Here is a 21190-nt window from a genome sequence, read left to right as displayed (position 1 = left end):
TACAGATCATTTACTCATCTGAAGTGTATTACAGCTACATTACAAAATATTTTACAACTTCTAGTTTCTGTTGCAAGCCAGTGTTGAGTATTAACAATACATTTTAAAGCTTACCTTGAATCTGAAGGCAGCTAGTTTGAACACAAATTCCATTGCAAAAACAGACGTGAAAAGCATGTTTAATATATTCAGAGCATTTGTATATGGTTCTGGTTGATTATGGAACTTCATTGCCAATGTAACTGTGTTCATCAGAATAAGTATAAAAATTGCATACTCAAAAGGCTGTGATGTGACAAACCACCAGACTTTATACTGAAGCCTGTGTTTAGGAATGTACCTTCGAACTGGTTTTGCCTTTAGAGCAAATTCAATACAATTACGCTGAAAAAAAATTAAGAAAGAATAAGATGTCTGCCAAGTAACAAAAAAAGAAATTAAGATTTTGCATTTATACTGAAAAATACACTGTCAGAAAAAAAAAAAAAAAATGCAACACTGAGGAGGACATGTAAGACATAAATGAAAGTTGGTTGGCACATTTCTACATCTGAAATTTTGTGCCAGTGGCATAAGAATAATCAGGTTTGCTTTAAATACATGCTGTAGTGGTCATGAGCATTAGTTACCTTTGAGATTGGACATCATGAGTTGATGGTAGTCAAGAATGCCTTTAAGGTGAGAAAGAAGCCATTATCAACACCTCAGTGAGTTTAAAGAAGGTCATGTAATAGGGCTACAAGAAGCTGGATGTTCCTTCTGTGATACTGCAGGAAGATTTGGCAGTAATGTAGCCGCTGTACATGATTGTTGGCAGTTGTCGTCACGAAAATGTATGGTCGTAAGAAGACCAGGCTCTGGATGATCATGTGGCACTACCAAGTTGGACGGCAACCATATTCATTTTACGGCTCTGGTGCACCATACTCATCTGCAGCAGCAATTTGAGCAACAGTTGGCACCACAGTGACATAGCAAACTGTTACAAATTGGTTACTTCCAGGACAGCTCCGAGTCAGGCATTCCACGGACACCAAACCGCCACCATTTGTGACTTCAGTGGTGTCACATGAGATTTCATTGGAGGGCAGGGTGGAGGCCTGTTGCACTTTCTGATGAAAGTGGTTTCTGCCTTGGTGCCAGTGACAGCTGTGTGTTGTTTACAAGGAGACCAGTTGAGGGCCTGCAAGCAACCTGTCTGCGTGCTAGATACACTGGATCTACACCTGGAGTTATGGTCAGGGGAGCGATTTTGTACAACAGCAGGAACACTCTCGTGGTTCTCCCAGGCTGCCTGGCTACCAATTTATCTGTCAATCTGGTGATTTGACCTATTGTGCTGTCATTCATGAACAGCTTTCTATGGGGTGTTTTCCAACAGGATTATGCTTTCCCACACACCGCTGTTGCAACCCAACATGCTCTACGGTGTGTTCACATGTGCCTTGTACTGCTTGATGACCATATCAGTCTCAAATGAAGCACATACTGGACACGATCAGATGATAACTCCACTGTCATGGAAAAACAACATTAACCATCCCTCTATTGAGTGACCAAGTGTTACAGACATGGACCTCCACCTCACAAACTGACATCTGGCACCTGTGCCATACAATGCATGCACATTTGCATGCTTGAATTCAACATTCTGATGGTTATACCTGTTATTATTATACCAGAATTCCTCATTTGTAATGGCTTATCTCACACCTACATCACCCTGTGATCTTGTTATATTAATCACTTAAATATGTTATTTAGACAAACATATTCCCAAAATTTCCTTAGTCTACATTGATTATTTTTGATGTTGCATTTTTTTCTGTCAGTGTATATTCTGAATTGAAGAATTATATTTAATGCCAGATTTTCACATTTAACAGTAGGACTTATTGAGGTTAAGAAATAATACTATACTAACATATTGAATTTTATAGCCTTATCTCACATATTTAGCCATTCCTGCGTACCAAACACCTGAAAATGTAACAAATCATCATCAAACAGCCATATACAATGGAAATTCTATAAAGGAGAAGCTGTCCTCTGTCCAAATATTGGATTGAATACTGTCTTGCTTTATTATGTATGGACAGATTGGAGGTGGTACACTCTTGTCTTTTTCTGACCTTTGAAATGACTGACAGCCATTCATAACGGGACGTACAGCTTACTGTAGACCCCAGACCACATTGCATCTTGACATTTTTGACCTATAAAAATCATTGCCAGACACAAAAAAATCATACAGCTAGGCCGACAAGGCAGAAGTAACTGCAATCAAATGTCAACACTGTCGGCAAACAGTGGACAAAGTTGTGGCCGCTTGACCAGTGCACACGCCCATCTTGTCCAGACTGTTTCCAAAAGCATTCCCAGAATGACTGCCCAGACAGATAGGTACAGTGCAACAAATTCAATAAAGATGGACATCTTGCTTCCATACGTAGAACCACCTTATTTTGGTGATTCCATCAGTGGATCCAGTGGATATTAATGTGATCACAACTGATTCTCAACATGAAATGGTAGGCTCAAATAAATTGTTCATCCTGTTTGCAATTTGCAATAGAGGGATCCAATTACAGGTCAATACAGTAAAATCAGCTTCCTTTCTGAACTTTCATACTTATCTACAGCTAGATGCACTGACACAAAAACCAACTGCTCACCACACAGTGAGTTAAAACAAGCAGCAGATTCTGGTCAAAGGTCATTTTACTGTTGAGGCAGCTTACACGAATGTAGTACAGCAACTCGTCTTTTTAGTGGTTAATTGCACAAACACAGAAAATATTTTTCTTAGATTCAGTTTCTGCTTTTGATTTCACCACTGATGATTTTGTGAACCTTGTCTGTGAACAAGCACCTTTTAAGAAGCTAGAAGACATTTGTAATGAGTGCCTGATATTTTTTCAGAAGGCCTTAGAAAAGCAAGAAACTCCATAGTGTACATCGCATTAACAAAATCACCATGCTCTCGTTTATTTCATGCATGGCCCGTATCTTTAGCACTGCATCATACAGTAAAAGATGAGCTGAACAGATTGACAAACCTCAGTGGAATTGAACCTATATCCTCACAATAAACTCACAGTCTGAATTCAACCCTTATCTGATTCCAAAGCCAGACAAACTCTTCACCATGATATCTAGTGGGCAATATTTTTCAAAAACTAACCTGGCTGAGGCTTATTTGCAACTTCCTTTCAATGAAGAACCACAGAAAGATACTAGTCATCAACATGCTGCATGGTCTTTATACATTTAAGCATGTCATTTTTGGCATGGCCATGCCCCAGCTCTTTTTTTAATGGCTCCTTGAATAATTAACAGTATGTTTGGATGTATCAATAATTTTGATGATACTGTCATCGCTGGGGCTATAATGGAGGAGTATTTACAGAACCTATGGCAACTACGTCACATTCAACAGCCTCCGGCCTAAAACATAGTCTTGACAAACCCAAATTCTTTCAACCACCAGTGGAATGGCATGGCTAGATCATATCTCATGACAGAATTCCGTCTATGAAGAAGTGTGTGGCAGTAATCGCACCACTCCCACGTGCCTCAAATTTGAAGGATCTACAATCTTTCCTTTAAAAAAAATCACTTACTCTAGTAAATTTATTCCTGGCACTCCAGAGTTTGCATACCCGCTGAACAATCTTAGGCAGAAAGGCATCCCATTTCCCTGGTCAACACATTCTGAATGGATGTTTCAGACCTTCAAACAGGCCTTATCCTCTGCGCCATGCCTGTCTTCTCTTCAGCTCAGTAAGTGGGGTGGTTGCCAATGGCTCTGAACAGGGATTGGGCACTGTATTAGTGCACCAAAATGCTGATGGCTCTAAACAACCAACTGCTTTCATTTCAAAGACTCTCAGAACAGCCCAGAAGAAGTATTCCTAGATTGAGAAGCAAGCAGACACGTTCATTCTTGCACTAAAGAAATGAATATTTTTCTCTACAGAGCAAAGTTAGACTTAATCACTGACCATAAGGCTCTGGTATCACTCTTTGGCCCTGGTACTAAGCTACCCAATTGAAAGGCCCACCAGCTCCAGCACTGAGCTACTTTTCACTGTATGTATAACTAAGAAATACATTTCTGAAGTGCTACTCAGCATGCAAATGCTGAAGCCCTGTCACACCTCTTGATGGACCCCAGTCTGATGTTCAATCAAGAAGAGGTCCTTTTTTTCTGTTTCAGTGATGAGGCCCAGCAAGCTGTGGATCATTTTCCCATCACTCGATCCCATATTGAAGGCACCACATGCACAGACACAACATTACAACAAGTACATCAATACATCCTGTGGGGATGGCCAGACTGCATCCCTTGCCAGAAATCTAGCCCAATACAGCACTATTTTCACCTCCATCACAGGCTCATCCTAGTGGATAGCATTATTTTGTCAATAACGGACCAAAATTTCTACTAGTCATCAATATAGTATGCCTTTATTCTAATATCCTGCACCTACAACACAATGGACTTCTGGGTGCACTTCGTACCAAGCTGCTCACCAGGCGTTAAGTCTACTGGTCTGGCTCTGACAGGCAGATCAAGCACCTTATACAGAATTGCCACAAATGTACAGCAAGCAAGCAGTACCTCACCAGTCACTCTCTTCTGGCTGATGCCCTCATGGCTTTGGAAGAGAACTACACTTGATTTTGCCAACCATTTTCTGTGTACAGCCCAGCTGATAGTCATCAATGATTACTCCATGTTCCCTTGCATTATTAACAGCTGTTCCTCCAGTGCAGATACCACTATTCAGGCATGTAACAAAGTTTTTGCCATAGAATGTCTTTCCTGAATGATTATACCAGATAACGGGCTGCAATTCTGTGTGCAGTTTTTTTGAGAATTTCTGCCAGCAGAATGAGATTCAACAGATCAAGTCACCACTTCTGCAGCCTCCAACCAACAGAGAAGCAAGAGACATACCCAAGCTTTCAAAACCCAAATGAAAAAAAATATATAAATGAATCACCCACAGACAATGTTTAGCCCTTTTTCTAACATACAGAGCTACATGTATGAGGGAGAAGAGTATGGCAGAGCTGCATCAAGACCACCAGCCACATATGCCTCCTGAACCTCCTGCTGTCAGCTCCCATAATGTTGCCTGCCCCACACTTCAGTCTGGACAAGGAAGTGTGCATATGAGGTTTTGAGTGCCAGGACAAGTTGGTTGATGCAGTACTCTGGTAGCAAGGGGGCTGATGTACACACGCCTTAAGACGTGGGAGCCAGGATGATGACCTGACATTGAAACCAACTTCACCAGTGGCAGGTGACCAGCCACCACTGTTCCAGTTCACATTTACAGAAGCTCTTCACAGCAATGCTACATAAGATTCTTCTGCACTCCTCTCACCAATTTTTTTCCACTCTTGATTAGGAGTCCTCCTTTCCTCCTTTCCTCCTTCCCTACAACCCTACATGACACCTCCATCACTCTCATTTTCTAGGCCACCCACAGAAACTGGCCACCAGACCTTCCTGAGCAGCACCTCCACCAGGGATGCCTTCACCCACTTGAACCAGATGTGGACACGGCATGTCCTGCAGTGCCTCTGGCATCATCCTACTCACTATCACAACCCAGCAGCCACTGAAACACAAAATCCTGCCAGCCATACTCCCTCATGTGGACCAACCGGGAGCTGTTTAAGCCTGAATACCCTTTTGGTGCATCTTTTGATGTTTCTCTTGGCCGGCATCCCTCTCAGCATCCAGCTGAGTGCAGCATGACACCATGTAAAGCTGCTCATCACCCACATCGAGGGGTAGGCCTGTGGTAACCAACTGGACTACCACACCTTTCGGTGGGCCTGGCACCTCGTCAGTGCCAGCGTCTTCTTGCCAGTCACATTATTTACAACCAGTCTGTTATCTGAATCTACAACCATGGGATGCCCTGGATCACACCTCCACTCCAGTGCCCAAGGGACTCTGCATGGCATGCCCCAAAAGCTTGCCAGTGCTCTTGCGGCACCCAGCTGCCAGAGAACCGGCACTGCTTCACATGACATGAACCTGCCAACCATCATGCTCACACCAGTACCCACCTAGTCCCACCATCACTAGGTTGCCATCTATTTATACTGATGTCACCAGCTGCTCAAGCACTTCTTTGCTCACAGTGTACCATCTACCTATGCCTTTGCATATGAAACTAAATCACACCATCATTCTGGATTACTCTGTTGGTTTTGACTCTGGAACTGTTTGTTATGCATATGAAAGTTTGTACTGTATTTGTGCTGTGAAATATACCTGTTGATGACATGCTGCACATTTACTTATGTTGTGTGTCACAACAGTATGTGTTTAGAACATATAATGAAATGATGTTTGGTTTGTGGGGTGCTCAATTGTGCAGTGATTAGCACTCATACAAAGTCCCAATTTTTACACAGTCCAATCTAGCCACTGTGACGGCTGATGATGATGATGATGATGATGATGATGATGTTGAAATGATGAGGGCAATACAAACACCCAGTCCTCAGGTATAATGAAATGTGTGCTCCCTTGGGAGAAGAAAAGATTCATTTGACCTAGTCTTAGGTTGGTTTTTAAATTACAGTACTTGCTGACTTCTCTCTCTCTCTCTCTCTCTCTCTATTTTTATTTAGTTATCAAACTGACCATCTCTTATTGCATTTGCATTTATCTATCATATTTTTAACACATAGGATGCTGGGTTCTTTTACAAAAAGTTCTCAGATGGCTGTTGTCTTTAAGTGAAACTAACAGCACAGAAACAGATGCATGTGTTGGAATTCCGAATATTTGCTACATTCTGGTTTCCTGCCATTTTGTTTCCATACAGCAGCTCTACTGTAGAGTAAAATTATCATATTTTACCTCTCTCTTCTAGTTTATTATCTTTCTATACGCACATCAATGGTGTCATCAAGTACCATTGTACAGATCACTCACTGTGTGCTATCATTTTACTCAGATGAATCCTGTTTACTATTCAAGTTTACTGCCATTGATTTACTGTTTTCTATATTTGTTATAAAATTTCAACAACTCCTCCTCTTCTAGAGAATACAAATAAAATAAAATTTACCATTTCATTTTACATAAGTAGTGTCTGCTTGAAAGGAAAGAACCCAAATCCAATATAAATTGTGTGTCTTCATTTGGTACAGTGATCTTAATCAATTCACCATGTATCACTGATACATTCTTTCAGAATCTGTAATCAATGAACTACAACTGCAATTGTTTGAGGTCATTAGTGTCACTCTTAACAGAATCTGTTTATGGTGGAAGGAGACAGGAAAATAACAGTCAACTCTTACTTGTGATTTTTTATATATATATATATATATATATATATATATATATATATATATATATATATATATATATATATATATATATATAACAGAGGGAAACATTCCACGTGGAAAAAATATATCTAAAAAGAAAGATGATGAGACTTACCAAACAAAAGCGCTGGCAGGTCGATAGACACACAAACAAACACAAATATACACACAAAATTCAAGCTTTCGCAACAAACTGTTGCCTCATCAGGAAAGAGGGAAGGAGAGGGAAAGACGAAAGGATGTGGGTTTTAAGGGAGAGGGTAAGGAGTCATTCCAATCCCGGGAGCGGAAAGACTTACCTTAGGGGGAAAAAAGGACAGGTATACACTCGCGCACACACACACACATATCCATCCACACATACAGACACAAGCAGACATATTTAAAGACAAATTTAAAGACAAAGAGTTTGTCTTTAAATATGTCTGCTTGTGTCTGTATGTGTGGATGGATATGTGTGTGTGTGCGCGAGTGTATACCTGTCCTTTTTTCCCCCTAAGGTAAGTCTTTCCGCTCCCGGGATTGGAATGACTCCTTACCCTCTCCCTTAAAACCCACATCCTTTCGTCTTTCCCTCTCCTTCCCTCTTTCCTGATGAGGCAACAGTTTGTTGCGAAAGCTTGAATTTTGTGTGTATATTTGTGTTTGTTTGTGTGTCTATCGACCTGCCAGCGCTTTTGTTTGGTAAGTCTCATCATCTTTCTTTTTATATATATATATATATATATATATATATATATATATATATATATATATATATATATATATATATATATATAAGAGGGAAACATTCCACGTGGAAAAAATATATATCTAAAAAGAAAGATGATGAGACTTACCAAACAAAAGCGCTGGCAGGTCGATAGACACACAAACAAACACAAATATACACACAAAATTCAAGCTTTCGCAACAAACTGTTGCCTCATCAGGAAAGAGGGAAGGAGAGGGAAAGACGAAAGGATGTGGGTTTTAAGGGAGAGGGTAAGGAGTCATTCCAATCCTGGGAGCGGAAAGACTTACCTTGTGTCTGTATGTGTGGATGGATATGTGTGTGTGTGCGAGTGTATACCTGTCCTTTCTTCCCCCAAGGTAAGTCTTTCCGCTCCCGGGATTGGAATGACTCCTTACCCCCTCCCTTAAAACCCACATCCTTTCGTCTTTCCCTCTCCTTCCCTCTTTCCTGATGAGACAGTTTGTTGCGAAAGCTTGAATTTTGTGTGTATATTTGTGTTTGTTTGTGTGTCTATCGACCTGCCAGCGCTTTTGTTTGGTAAGTCTCATCATCTTTCTTTTTATATATATATAATTTGACTTCTTGTTAATCATTTTGGCACATGTAGCATATTTCACAGTAATTTTGGTCTAAACATTCAACTTCAGTAATGCAAGGGTACTAAAGTGATTATTTTTTTAATCAAAAGTTACCTGGTTTTTATCCAGCTCACAGTTTTTGTATTCTTGTTCACCTTCATTTTGAAATGTAACAATAACAAAACCTACAAATATGTTCACCATAAAAAATGCAATAATGATGATGTATATGATGTAATATGCAGCAACAATTGGCCTGAAATTATAAATTGGACCATGATCTTCCTTATTTGAATCGATGGAGACGTAAAGCAATCTGAAAAATAAACAGAGAGAGAAGTTAGTGCAGAACAAAGTATTTAGCTAGCAGGTAACTACATATGCCAAGATACAGGAAGATATGCAGACACAAAATCTGAAAATTATACCCAGTTAATAATTCACATGCTGGTGTTGCTCAGAATGCTTGTAGCACTAAACAATGTTTGTCGGTTACAAGAGATAGGAATATGACACCCAAGAAGGATATATATTATGATGGTAAAAAAAGAACACTGAGTTGAAACATTAATGAGTTGCACTCAAATTAAATCTGATAGTAATGATATAAGAAATCAAAAATAATTTCTAAGGTAGCCTTTTGTATCAATAGTTTTTTCATATGTACAGGTCCACAACCATTGTGAATTTGTCTGTATAGGCTGTTCTTTTACTTGGAACCACATTTAATAAAAATCAAGATACATTACAGTAAAAAATTTTATGTATATACCATGATATATTCCACCCATCAGTGTGGGGGAAGTAAAACATGATGCTATTATCCCAGATGTATAAACCATATGTAAAATCTAGAAGGTGCAATCCTTATGCGGTTTTGTCACTGTTCCAGCATACAACACATTAAATCTAACAGTGTAACTACTAAAATAAAGATATACATGGCATGGTCAGTGTCCTAAAATCAAATGGTAAGCATATCAGCAACTGTAACAGTGCAACTAAGGTAGTGTAACCGATGGGTGAATTTGTTATGAAAAAGTACCTAGATTACTTTCACTACATTTGGCAATGAAACAAAAAACAGTCTCCCAATTGGAAATGATATTCGCAGAGAGTTACTTTTGATATAAATTTAATGGCACATTAAGTACATGAATTGTTAGTTAACAGTGGTGTTTGTGGTCATATCTGTTTTTATTTAAGTGGAGCAGAATGCTCTGTTATGAATAGCTGTTTCCTGCTATGATATCATGACTGTATCTGGTTGAAGATGATGTGTTTCATTTCTATATTTTAAGTTTAAAATAGTTAAATGTTAATCATTCAAGCATTCAGTGGCTGCTCAATGAGCGCGCGCGACACACACACACACACACACACACACACACACACACACAGTGTCAAAAAAGTGTTGAATATTTTGAGAGGTGGTAGTAACTACAAAAACATGTCCAAACACATGGGCTCTAAAATGCATACCTTAGGACCTATGATTACTTGTTCATCTTTGATACTGTGAAACACATCTCTTCTATTGCATGCTCTTTGCTTTCCATACTTTGGGAGGAGACAGAATGGACCGAAAGAAGAAAAAATGTCCAGTAAACACAGGATCTACCATGCATACCTTAAGAGCTATAAGCATTTTTTCACATTCACTACTGAACAAGTGGTTCAGTTCTGCTTTCACAAAAACACGGAACATAGGTGTAGTCTGGGTGCTGGGGCCTGTTCCCTTGCACCCATCCTGTTGCCTCTGGCAGTCATACTTCTAGTTTGTTTACACTTGTTGCCAAATGTCAATTTATAGCACCTGCAGTCGGCACTATAGCAAATGAAAAATAAAACCTGTGAATGTATTTTCACCACACTGAATGTCTTTCTCTAACGTGTAAATACAGTTATTTTTGAAACTTCCTGGCAGATTAAAACTGTGTGCCCGACCGAGGCTCGAACTCGGGACCTTTGCCTTTCGCGGGCAAGTGCTCTACCAACTGAGCTACCGAAGCACGACTCACGACCGGTACTCACAGCTTTACTTCTGCCAGTACCTCGTCTCCTACCTTCCAAACTTTACAGAAGCTCTCCTGCACCGCCAAGAAATGCTTTTTTCAAAAATTAATGGCCACAATGACTACGTCATTATCTTTTTTAAAAAACAACTTTCTTCATGCACCAGTGATCCAAATGGGGCAATAAGGACATGTGCTACTAGATGCACATGAGTGTTATGGAAATGGTCCATGAACAGAAAGGGAAATTCCTGTACTGAAGAAGATGCTCTTTTCACAAAACTCTAAGAGAAACTTTAGAGAACTAGCATTTGCTACAGACTGGATTGATCCAACTGCCACTAACATACATCTTGTGTAAGGACAGTGAATACAAGATGAGAAATCAGGACTGTAGGGAACATATACACATTCTTTTTCTTTCAATCCATTTGGTAGTGGAACAGGAAAAGAAATGAGTAGCAGTTGTACAAGGTACTCTTTACCATGCAGCATACAGTGCCTTGTGGGGTATGTGTATGTATGTATGTATGTATGTATACGTAGATCCTAGTTTAGTATGACAATTAACTGAACCAAACTATTTGCACAATTCAGTAAGAAACATCTATTCTGCAAATTAGGTTTACACTCTCATTATGTTCAGCACATGTTACATCACAATGAGCAGATTACAGGGTGCAGCCAGTTTTCTGGTCGAGTGAACATTTACATATTCCAATCATCTTCCTCCATTTTGCCAAGCACTGTTTTCCTGCATTTTTTTCATAATATTGTTCGTGAGGAGAACACTGTTATTTTTTCCTCCAGGTAGTATTCTGTTTTTAATATTAGTCTGTTTCACATTTTCACAATTTATGAGTAGAGAAATGCTGCAGAGTGGGTATAAATTATGCGTAAAGTTTGGTCTGAGGTATCTTATCCATATTTTCAAAAATGCATTCAGGTTAACATTCACGACACTTGCACATAAGAATATACCTCACACTAGTACATTAAATATATTCAAAATTGTGAATATGGGCAACCACCCACTGTGGAATGGAATGACAACAATGAGAATTTTGCATCGTCATCAGAATAACACGGGCTCTGCAATATTATATATTTCACACTGGTGTGGCATATTTTGAAGTACAGGTACAGGATATCCCAAATCTTTAGAGTGAAAATAAAATACATGACTGTGTTTCCTAAGCTGAGAACTTGGAGGTAGGAACTGGAACCAATAGTTGGAAATAAATAGTTTTTCTTTTTTTCTTTTTTACAACAAACAATTTATGCCTTACAGGAAAAACTAAACCTTGTAACAACTGATCAAAATGGCAACTGACAGTTAACATGTATGCATTATAACATAATCCACTGACATAACAAAACACTGCTTTCAAACTCATTTGACCCAGTTTTTAGGATATGGATGTGATTGTGATATGTGAGTTTCCAAAAAGGGACATTTTTCCATGACTGAAGGATGGATACTGAGCTACATGGTATTGCCTACTAGTATTAGCACAGTTAAAATTCAGCTAGCCACAGCCTTCATTGAACAGTTGTTACCAAGTAAATATCTTTCACGCACTAACTCATGATACAAGTACAGCAACTCGGCATGATATGCCTCACAGATCTGCCTCCAAGCTGATTCTACAATGTGCAGGGCACTGTCACAATAGTTGTTAAGAGCCACCAGAAAAAGGTATCATTCATAATTCCATATAACAGAGTTGATATGCTCCCAAAATTGATTAAAACCATTTATTTATTATCTTAGATAAATTTTAAGTTTGTAAGGTGGCAAAATAAATTAAAGTCAATTTTGCACCTTACATAAAAGTTTAATACATCATAACGGGAAGGTGAATATGACACCAGACTTACTTCGGCAGTAATGAGCAGATTTGCCTATAAGTATGTAATGCAAAAGGGATGACACTCAATCGACAGTATTAACACACCGCTCCTATATAATGCATATCAATGAGCAGAAGGTGAAAGAAGCAGCGAGAGGAAACGTTTTGTGTGGAAACGGGTGCAGGCAGAAGCAAAGGCTGCACTACGGGAGGCACCACGAAAAGCTCTTAGGGGGTGCCCCGCAGTGGGAGTCAGCGACCAGACAGGTGACGCATACTGGAGAGCAAGTAAGAAGCCAACAGAAGTAGGACAGAAAGAAGCTTTAGAAAACTGCATTTTGGAAAACCAGTGATGCAGTTGATCATGTGAACAGGGAATGGTACATATGTGATGTAAGCATGTAACTTTTAGGCATCTGGAGCAGGCACAAAACGTTCGATTGGTGGAAACGAACAAGGAAGGAGTAAAGTGCTGAGATTTTGATGCAGTTCAATGGTAGGGCCTTGGTGATTGGCAGAGAGTGTTTCCAGAAAATAAGAAGAATATTCCTATTGATAGAAAAAGTTGTGACCTGGAGAACGAAAGAAGCCAGGTGGGGAGACAGTTCGGCTACGAGAAAGACAAGAGTGAAGTTTTCGGGGCTCTTCTCTGAACTGGCGGCAAGTGCAGAATGGGGTGCATTCAGAAATCAAAAAGTATGTATCTGTGCTCAAAAATTAACTCCACTAATAAAATCAAAACTATATGGGCAGTGATACGAAATGAGACTGGTGCAAATTACCCCAACAAGACCCAAAATATTGCTCTTAACAATGAAGGTAAGTTAGTTCAAATTCAAGATATTGTAGCTAAAATCTTTAATGAGCACTTTTTAACTGTTGCTGAGAAAACAGCATGCAAAGGCTCTTCAAAAAGGCAATAAAAACTCTGAATGAACTTTTCCCTAACTCTACAGACATGATAGGTATGGCCCTCGTAACTGTACAAGAAGTAAGAAAAACCATAGTGTCTCTAAAAAGTAAAAATTCATTGGGTGTAGACAATATTTCCAGCAAACTGCTAAAAGCCAGCTGTAATCAACTCTCTAAAGTTCTAGCTCTAAACCAAGGTATCTTCCCTGACAGAATGAAGTATGTTACTGTGAAGCCCCTTTACAAAAAAAGGTGATCCCACAGATGCTTCCAACTATCGTCCTATCTCTCTTGTAACAGCATTTTCTAAAGTCTTTGAAAAATTAATATGTGTCAGGATTGTCAATCACCTTGAAAAATTTGCACTAATTAGTATACAACAATTTAGTTTCAGATCAGGTATATCTACAATCGAAGCAATTTACGCACTTACAAATAACGTTTAGAATTAGGTGTTAAAAATCTACAAGTAGGAGAGGTAGAGTCTGACTGGGGAACAGTACACCATGGAGTTCCACAAGGGCCAGTCCTTGGTCCTCTCCTATTTATTATTATATTAATGACCAACCCCTGTCCTCAAATAGTGCTAGCAATATCACAATTTTTGCAGATGACATAAGTATAGTGACAGCCAGCAAAACCTCCACTGACGTAGAGTTAAATGCCAACCAAGCACCTGAAAATGCTCTGAACTGGTTCACAGCAAATTCTCTAGCAATAAACCTCAGTAAACAAATTACATGTAGTTTCAATCCAGTTACACAAGCCCAGAAGAGATTAACATTGCACACAAGAGCCAACAGTTACAGAGCATTCAGTGCACAAAGTTCCTAGGCGTTCACATAGATAACCGGCTCAACTGGGAATTCCACATACAGCAAACACTAAAAAAGCTTAGCTCAGCAACATTTGCCATCCGAATGATCTCCAAAATTGGAGACATCAATGTATCAAAGTCTGCATATTTTGGATACTTTCATTCAGGGACGTGCTATGGAATAATCTTTTGGGGCAACTCACCACTTTCAAAAATTTTTTATAAGCAAGAAAAAAGTAGTCAGAATTATATGTAGTGTCCCTCCAAGAACCTCATGTCGAAATCTTTTTAAACAGTTAGGTATATTAAGCACTACCTCACAATATCTCCTCTCACTCATGGCTTTCACTCTTCTCAGTTCCTCTGAATATGAAACAAATGAGGCATACCATCATTATAACACAAGACAGAAAGGTGATATGCATTGTGAATGGAAAAATCTCTCTCTGGTACAAAAAGGGGTGAAGTACACAAGTACCAAAATCTCTAACGTAATCCTGAGTAATATAAAGTGTCTAAAAGGAAATAAAAAGCTATTCAAAAAAAGCTAAAGGAATTCCTACTGGAAAAATGTTTCTGCTCTTTAGATGAATTCTCCAACAGAGATAACTAATTTGAGTAGTAATTCATATTATTTCCTTTGTCATTGTTATCTGTATTGTTTTTTATCACTATTGTATTTTTGTATTGTATTGTTTATTATCTTGATTATATCATTGTATTGTACCAGTTTTGAATTATTCATCTACCATGTGTAATCTACCAGTATGTATTCTATTGTATGATATCTATACGGCATCTGCTTTGACTCGTTCCACATCCATGCGTAATCATGCCATCCTGGATCTATGGAATATGTATCTCAAATAAATAAATAATGCTCTGTATGACACGGAGGAGAAATTAGGGTGAACACTGTGTTCACTGCGGCTGACATTCAGCTAGATATTAGCTGTAGTGTCGTTCAGCTCCAACTGTGGAAAAACGAACCAGCCAGTTAGTTAATTGCCCTTGCAAGGACTGAGAGGGCATTTTAATATGAACACTGCTCCAGCCATGTGCGTGCATATCGCCATATTCCAAGACTAGGAATGAGTACATATTTTCTTGCATAATGAGAAACATAGGGAGAGTTTCTGCTGGAAAAATCAGCAAAGGCGTAATTAGTTTTTATAGGAATTTCAGAGGATGAGAACAGCCATGCAGATGACAGCTCATCGCAGGTAAGGTAAATACCTCAAGCAGAGGCGTAAACGTGTTGCTCCACCAGCTTGCGTCCTCTGTAAACTTGAGTGACCTTGGGTAATCTTTTGCTCAACTTGTCACAAAACTAACCATCCTCCGTAGACTTGATTGTCATCCTAAATAGTACCGAACTTTAAACCGGAATCGGACGATTTATTGTAGTACTGGCCAACATCATGACATAGTCATAAGAAAAACTTTGTAAAGAAACTTCTAGTTAAAATTTACAATTGTTGTGTTTAGGATTATTTCACTTTCTGAGGATGAGATGTGTTCGTTTGACAACTGTCATAACATTGTCACATTGTAAACTGTGTAAATGCATGTATTTCTGTGATAAGATTGCAACATTAAACCAAAAATACTTACAGTTTGCACAGTTGTTGTTCTGACCTCAAACTCTTACAGAATGGTGACCCTGCCAGGATGGCAATTGGTCTGTCTGGATAGCAATTACTCAAATTAGAAAGGGAAATTAAAATTTTTTGAAAAAAAAAAAATTTGTTGTTTTTTTTATGATGAGGTTACCCAATGTTTGTGTATTTATAGTGGTCAGAATACAGTAAATGTGTGATTCAAGGTGTAGAAAAGTTGCATTAATAAATAAGATGATGATTATGTTTGCGTAAAAGTAGCTTGTGCACGACCTTGGTGGTGTGCGCAAAGTTATTCACGATGCTGTGGAGTTGGTTTGAAATTCTACAAAGAGTGAATGTTGTTGCTAATGATGTCTAAATAGTCTAAGAAACTTTCTATGATATTTTGGAAATGTGTAAGATCATATAACTTGATGCTGACAAGAGCTCAGGCTCACACAATTGAAGAAAGACAGAGGTTAGCTAGACAATCGGAGATGGCAGAAGAATGAAGATCATCACAGATAGGGCAAACTGAGGATCTTGACAGGATAGCGATTGATGTACAACAAAAAGTATCGAGTCCAAGTCACGGAATGGTACATAGTGATAATACAGAGGGAATGCTGGTAGTTTCACGATTGTTATCACAGTCTGAGAATGGACAAAAACAAACAAATGATGGGTCTAGTGGGTCAGAAGTAGAATCAGAGGACAAGCAACTTCAGTATGTTGAACCAAATATAGTGATTCTACATCATACGGGACAGTTTCCAACAGAAAGAATGTGTGTAAGTGCATTCGCACTATGTACAGAAGTAGATGAGATGCCATGTGAAAGACACGAATGGCAAAATTTACATCAAATAGTGACAGTTGATGTTGGTGAAGAGTCAGATAGTGTGTTTGCAATATTGAAGCAACTCACTATGGTAGTAAAGCAGACAAATGCAGGGTTATCAGATATAAAACTTGAAACAAATGCAGGGTTAACAAAATGAAACAGCGAATCTAAAGACCCAAGTGGTGAATTAAAAAACAGAGACGATTGCTGGCTTAAATAGTCTCAAATTGGAAACCTATGCTGGATCTGAAGAAGTCCACAAAGATTAGCAAAAAATATGTATGCAAGTTAATGAACAGTTTACTAAAATCCGGAGAGAGGTGAGAGAATCACGTGAGCTTATACAATTGTTAATGGCTGACCAAAAAAAGATGCATTCTGATGCTGACCAGGTGCAGGATGCAGTGTCTAATGTTAATCAAAGAGTTTTAGCACGTAAGACACCTGGTAAGGTGCAACAAACAATGGAAGAGCTCAATGTCAGAAAATGTGTCATACGAGCTGCATTAAAAAGATTCGATACACGCATTGAAAACATCATCTAGAAAAATCAGAAACAGTATCAACAGCTTCATACAGAACTGAAACAGTGTATCAAGAGCCGTACAGAAACCAGTAGTTAGGCAACGGAATTGGTAGTATCATCCAACATAGTGATGGACAGAAAGCCAGAAGTAAACAAGTCAGTTGTGCAATCTTCCATAGCAGCAGCGGAAACACAAAAAAGCCATGAGATTCCAGTCGTATATCAACAAGAGGTTGCGTCAATAATTACCGAAATGAAACAGAAGCAAATGGGAAGAGAACAGTTATCTCAGGTGCGCAAAGCAGGTAATGTGCAGATACAACAGACAATGGAGCGAGAAATGGTAAACGCGTGGCATTCCAACAGAGGGACAGCTGACCCTCCGAACATATGCGAGTGATGTGAGAACAGAGCAAGTTGTGACGACACATGTACCAATTTCTCAATTTCCAAGTTATGGTACAACAGGTTATAGACTGCAAGTCAATATGAATCAAATAGGAAGACAAAACACTGATCCAGTAATGGGAAATTTAACTGAATCTTTCAGCCTGATACACGAAGAACGGTACGGTTAGATAACTGCACACCACTGCGTAGATACGATACCAGATGGGACATAAATCTATCATCTCAGAGCCCAAATATGGTAGAATCAATACAAGAAAGCATGACACAGTTGAAGGAAATGGATAATGTTGAGAAAACGCAAACACTGTATGGTGGAATAGAAAAATTTGACAAAGATCACTTTTTGACAGTCAGAAAATTCCAACATTACAAAGAAAGCAGAAACGGCTTACACCCAAAAACATTTATAAAAACAGTTCAAGATTGGTTTAGCAGAGCATTGGCCACTTAGACATAAGCTTGATTTCATTTGTGGGCATATGGACAGCGCAATAGCAGAAACCATGCAAAGAGTAGCTGCAAACTGTCAATCGTAAGATCAATTTAAATCCACATTCTTAGAACGATACTGGTCCATGGAAACCCAAAATAGAATATCTGTGTTCTTGGAGGGATACTGGTCCATGGAAACCCAAAATAGAATAAAGTATGAATTGTTACAGAAAGAGTTATTTGAAAATTCAGGAGAAAAGAAACCAGTTAGTTTTTTTGAAGAAATGACAAAAAAGAATCGGTGTTTAGATAATCCATACAGTGATAGGGAACTGATACATATGTGCACAATGAAGTTATCATTACACAATCAGCAATCATTGGTTGGTAGGGCAGGAGATAATATATAAGCATTTGAAGGGATGTTAAGTACAAGGGGAGTGACTCTTCTAAGAGTCTTTGCTTTGAGCCTTTCCTGGGGAAACAGTATTATATTCCGATGCACCACTGCAGGTTTACTGTATCCCTTGGACCTTCACATTGATGATGATACACAGAAATTGCATTGAAGATAACTTGAATTCATCTGCAGTGAAGATGATGCAAAGAAACGATGTGCAGCGAGAGAAAACAATGCTAGAGGGAATAATAGCAACTGAACAGGCTTTCATAATAATTACAATGGCAATAATAATGTAGGAAGAGGTAATAATTTTGGAAAGAATGGTAATTATCCATGGGATAATAATAATAATAAGTACGGTTTTGGAAATTCACAGAGGTCAAATAATAATTATAGTTTTGGTGGGCCACAGAATTACAATAGCAGATTTGGTCCTAGAAACTACAGTGGTAACTATGACCTGTGATATAATCTCAGTGCAAACGAGGCAGGAAGGTTTAGAGGTTTTCAGCATAAAAATCCAAGTTACTCAGGTGGAAATGGAATGGACAGAATGCACAAATGTTGGGAAAATGAAGCTTCAGCAGGTCAAAACATGCGAAATCAACTGGTTCAGGAAATCGTGTTGTGGCCACCAAACCCAGGTAAAAGACAGAATTGATGAGATGAACAGTACAAAGACCAGTCACAATTGATTCAACTGCAAAATGAAGTTAATTATATAATTAAACACGTAAATAAACTTAGTTTTAAGCAGAAAGAGTCTGAAGTAGGTTTAAGGGGTAATAGGATACAAACACCAGCATGCTGTGATTCAATTGACTGGGAATCGACTGATGATGAGGAACAGGAGTTATTAATGGTCAATATAGACAGTAGTACAAAAACTAATGATGACCAAATTTATACAAAACAGAGAGAGAAATAGTATGCCATGAGGATAAAGCACCACTGACAATATCAATAGTGATACCCAAGTTAGAAGTTAAGTCCCACCAGTACCCAAAGTAAAACATTGACACTTCAGCTATCAAGATATTAGCAGTAAATTGTCAGAGTGTTCGGAATAAAGTTCCTGAATTTACTGTCCTCCAGGAAGCGTGTGGCATGCAAATTATTCTTGGGACTGAGACCTGGCTGAACCCTGAGATAGGAAGTTCTGAAATACTTAGTGAGGGTTGGAACGTGTATTGGAAAGACAGATTAGACACAGTAGGAGGTGGTGTCTTCATTGCAGTTGACAAAAATATTGTGTCTACTGAGATCGAAGTAGAGTGTGATTGTGAAGTTATCTGAACACGTTTAACAGGGTTAGGGGAAATAAAGTTAATTGTGGGATATTATTATCGGCCACCAGGTTTCACCATGACAGTTCTAGAATCATTCAAAGGGAGTCTACATTCTGTATCACAGAAGTACCCGGATCACGCTATATTAGTCGGAGGCAACTTCAACCTACCTAGTTTAAACTGGGATGTCTATGGATTCATTACAGGTGGTACTGACAAGCCGTCGTGTGAATTACTTTTGAACACATTATCCAAAAACTGTCTTGAGCAGCTGAATCGATGGCCAACGCGTAATGGAAATATTTTAGATCTGGTAGCCATGAACAGACCAGACCTCATCAACGGTGTCAGTGTTGAGACAGCGATTAGTGATCATGATGTTGTCATTATGACTATGGTTATGAAAGTTAAAAAGTCGGTCAAGAAGGCTAGGAGAGCATTCTTACTAGAAAGAGCAGATAAGCAGTTGTTAGCATCCCATTTAGTAAATGAATCGACTTCATTTACTTCTGGTACGATGGACATGGAAGAATTATGGGCAAATTTTAAACACATTGTAAATCACGCATTGGACAAGTATGTGCCGAAAAAGTGGGAAGCAAAGGCAGTCGCACTCGCTGTACAAGAAAGATCGGGAGAATGAGGACAGGCAAAAGTTAGTAGAGATTTGTGCTGCTGTAAAAAGAGCAATGCGTGAAGCATTCAACCACTACCACCATCATACCTTAGCAAAAGATCTTGCTGAAAACCCAAGAAAATTCTGGTCTTACGTAAATTCTGTAAGTGGGTTGAAGGCTTCCATCCAGTCACTCACTGATCAGTCTGGCCTGGCAACGGAAGACAGCAAAACGAAAACTGAAATTTTAAATTTAGCATTTGAGAAATCTTTCACGCAGGAGGATCATACAAACACACCACCATTTGAGTCCCGTACAGATTCCCGTATGGAGGACATAGTGATTGACATCCCTGGGCTTGTGAAGCAGCTGAATGGGTTGAAAATAAATAAATCGCCAGGTCCTGATGGGATTCCAATTCAGTTTTACAGAGAGTACTTTACTGCATTGGCTCCTTACTTAGCTTGCATTCATCGCAAATCTCTTGCCCAACGTAAAGTCCCGAGCAATTGGAAAAAAGCGCAGGTGATGCCTGTATATAAGAAGGGTAGAAGGACGGATCCTCAAAATTACAGACCAATATCCTTAACATCGGTTTGTTGCAGGATTCTAGAGCATATTCTCAGTTCAAATATAATGAATTTCCTTGAGACAGAGAAGTTTCTGTCCATGCATGAGCACGGCTTTAGAAAGCATTGCTCCTGCAAAACGCAACTCGCCCTTTTTTCACATGATATCTTGAGAACTATGGATGAAGGGTATCAGACGGATGCCATATTCCTTGACTT

General features: G+C 39.0%; 1 protein-coding gene across 1 annotated transcript in view; it reads right to left on the bottom strand.

The window, feature by feature from the left end:
- The window catches only part of LOC126248026 (muscle calcium channel subunit alpha-1), a 922345-nt gene that overhangs the window by 149696 nt on the left and 751459 nt on the right, over positions 1–21190 (bottom strand). Inside the window, exons 26-27 of the mRNA XM_049948623.1 lie at positions 8797–8998; positions 115–384 (exon numbers count right to left, since the gene is read on the bottom strand). Of these exons, the coding sequence (XP_049804580.1) occupies positions 115–384; positions 8797–8998 (472 nt within the window). The remainder of the gene's footprint in view (positions 1–114; positions 385–8796; positions 8999–21190) is intronic.

The sequence above is a fragment of the Schistocerca nitens genome, chromosome 3 (assembly GCF_023898315.1).
Source record: "Schistocerca nitens isolate TAMUIC-IGC-003100 chromosome 3, iqSchNite1.1, whole genome shotgun sequence".
Classification (NCBI taxonomy): Eukaryota; Metazoa; Arthropoda; class Insecta; order Orthoptera; family Acrididae; genus Schistocerca; species Schistocerca nitens.
The sequence above is the reverse complement of the archived record's forward strand: the minus strand, read 5'-3'. Positions and strand labels throughout refer to the sequence as shown.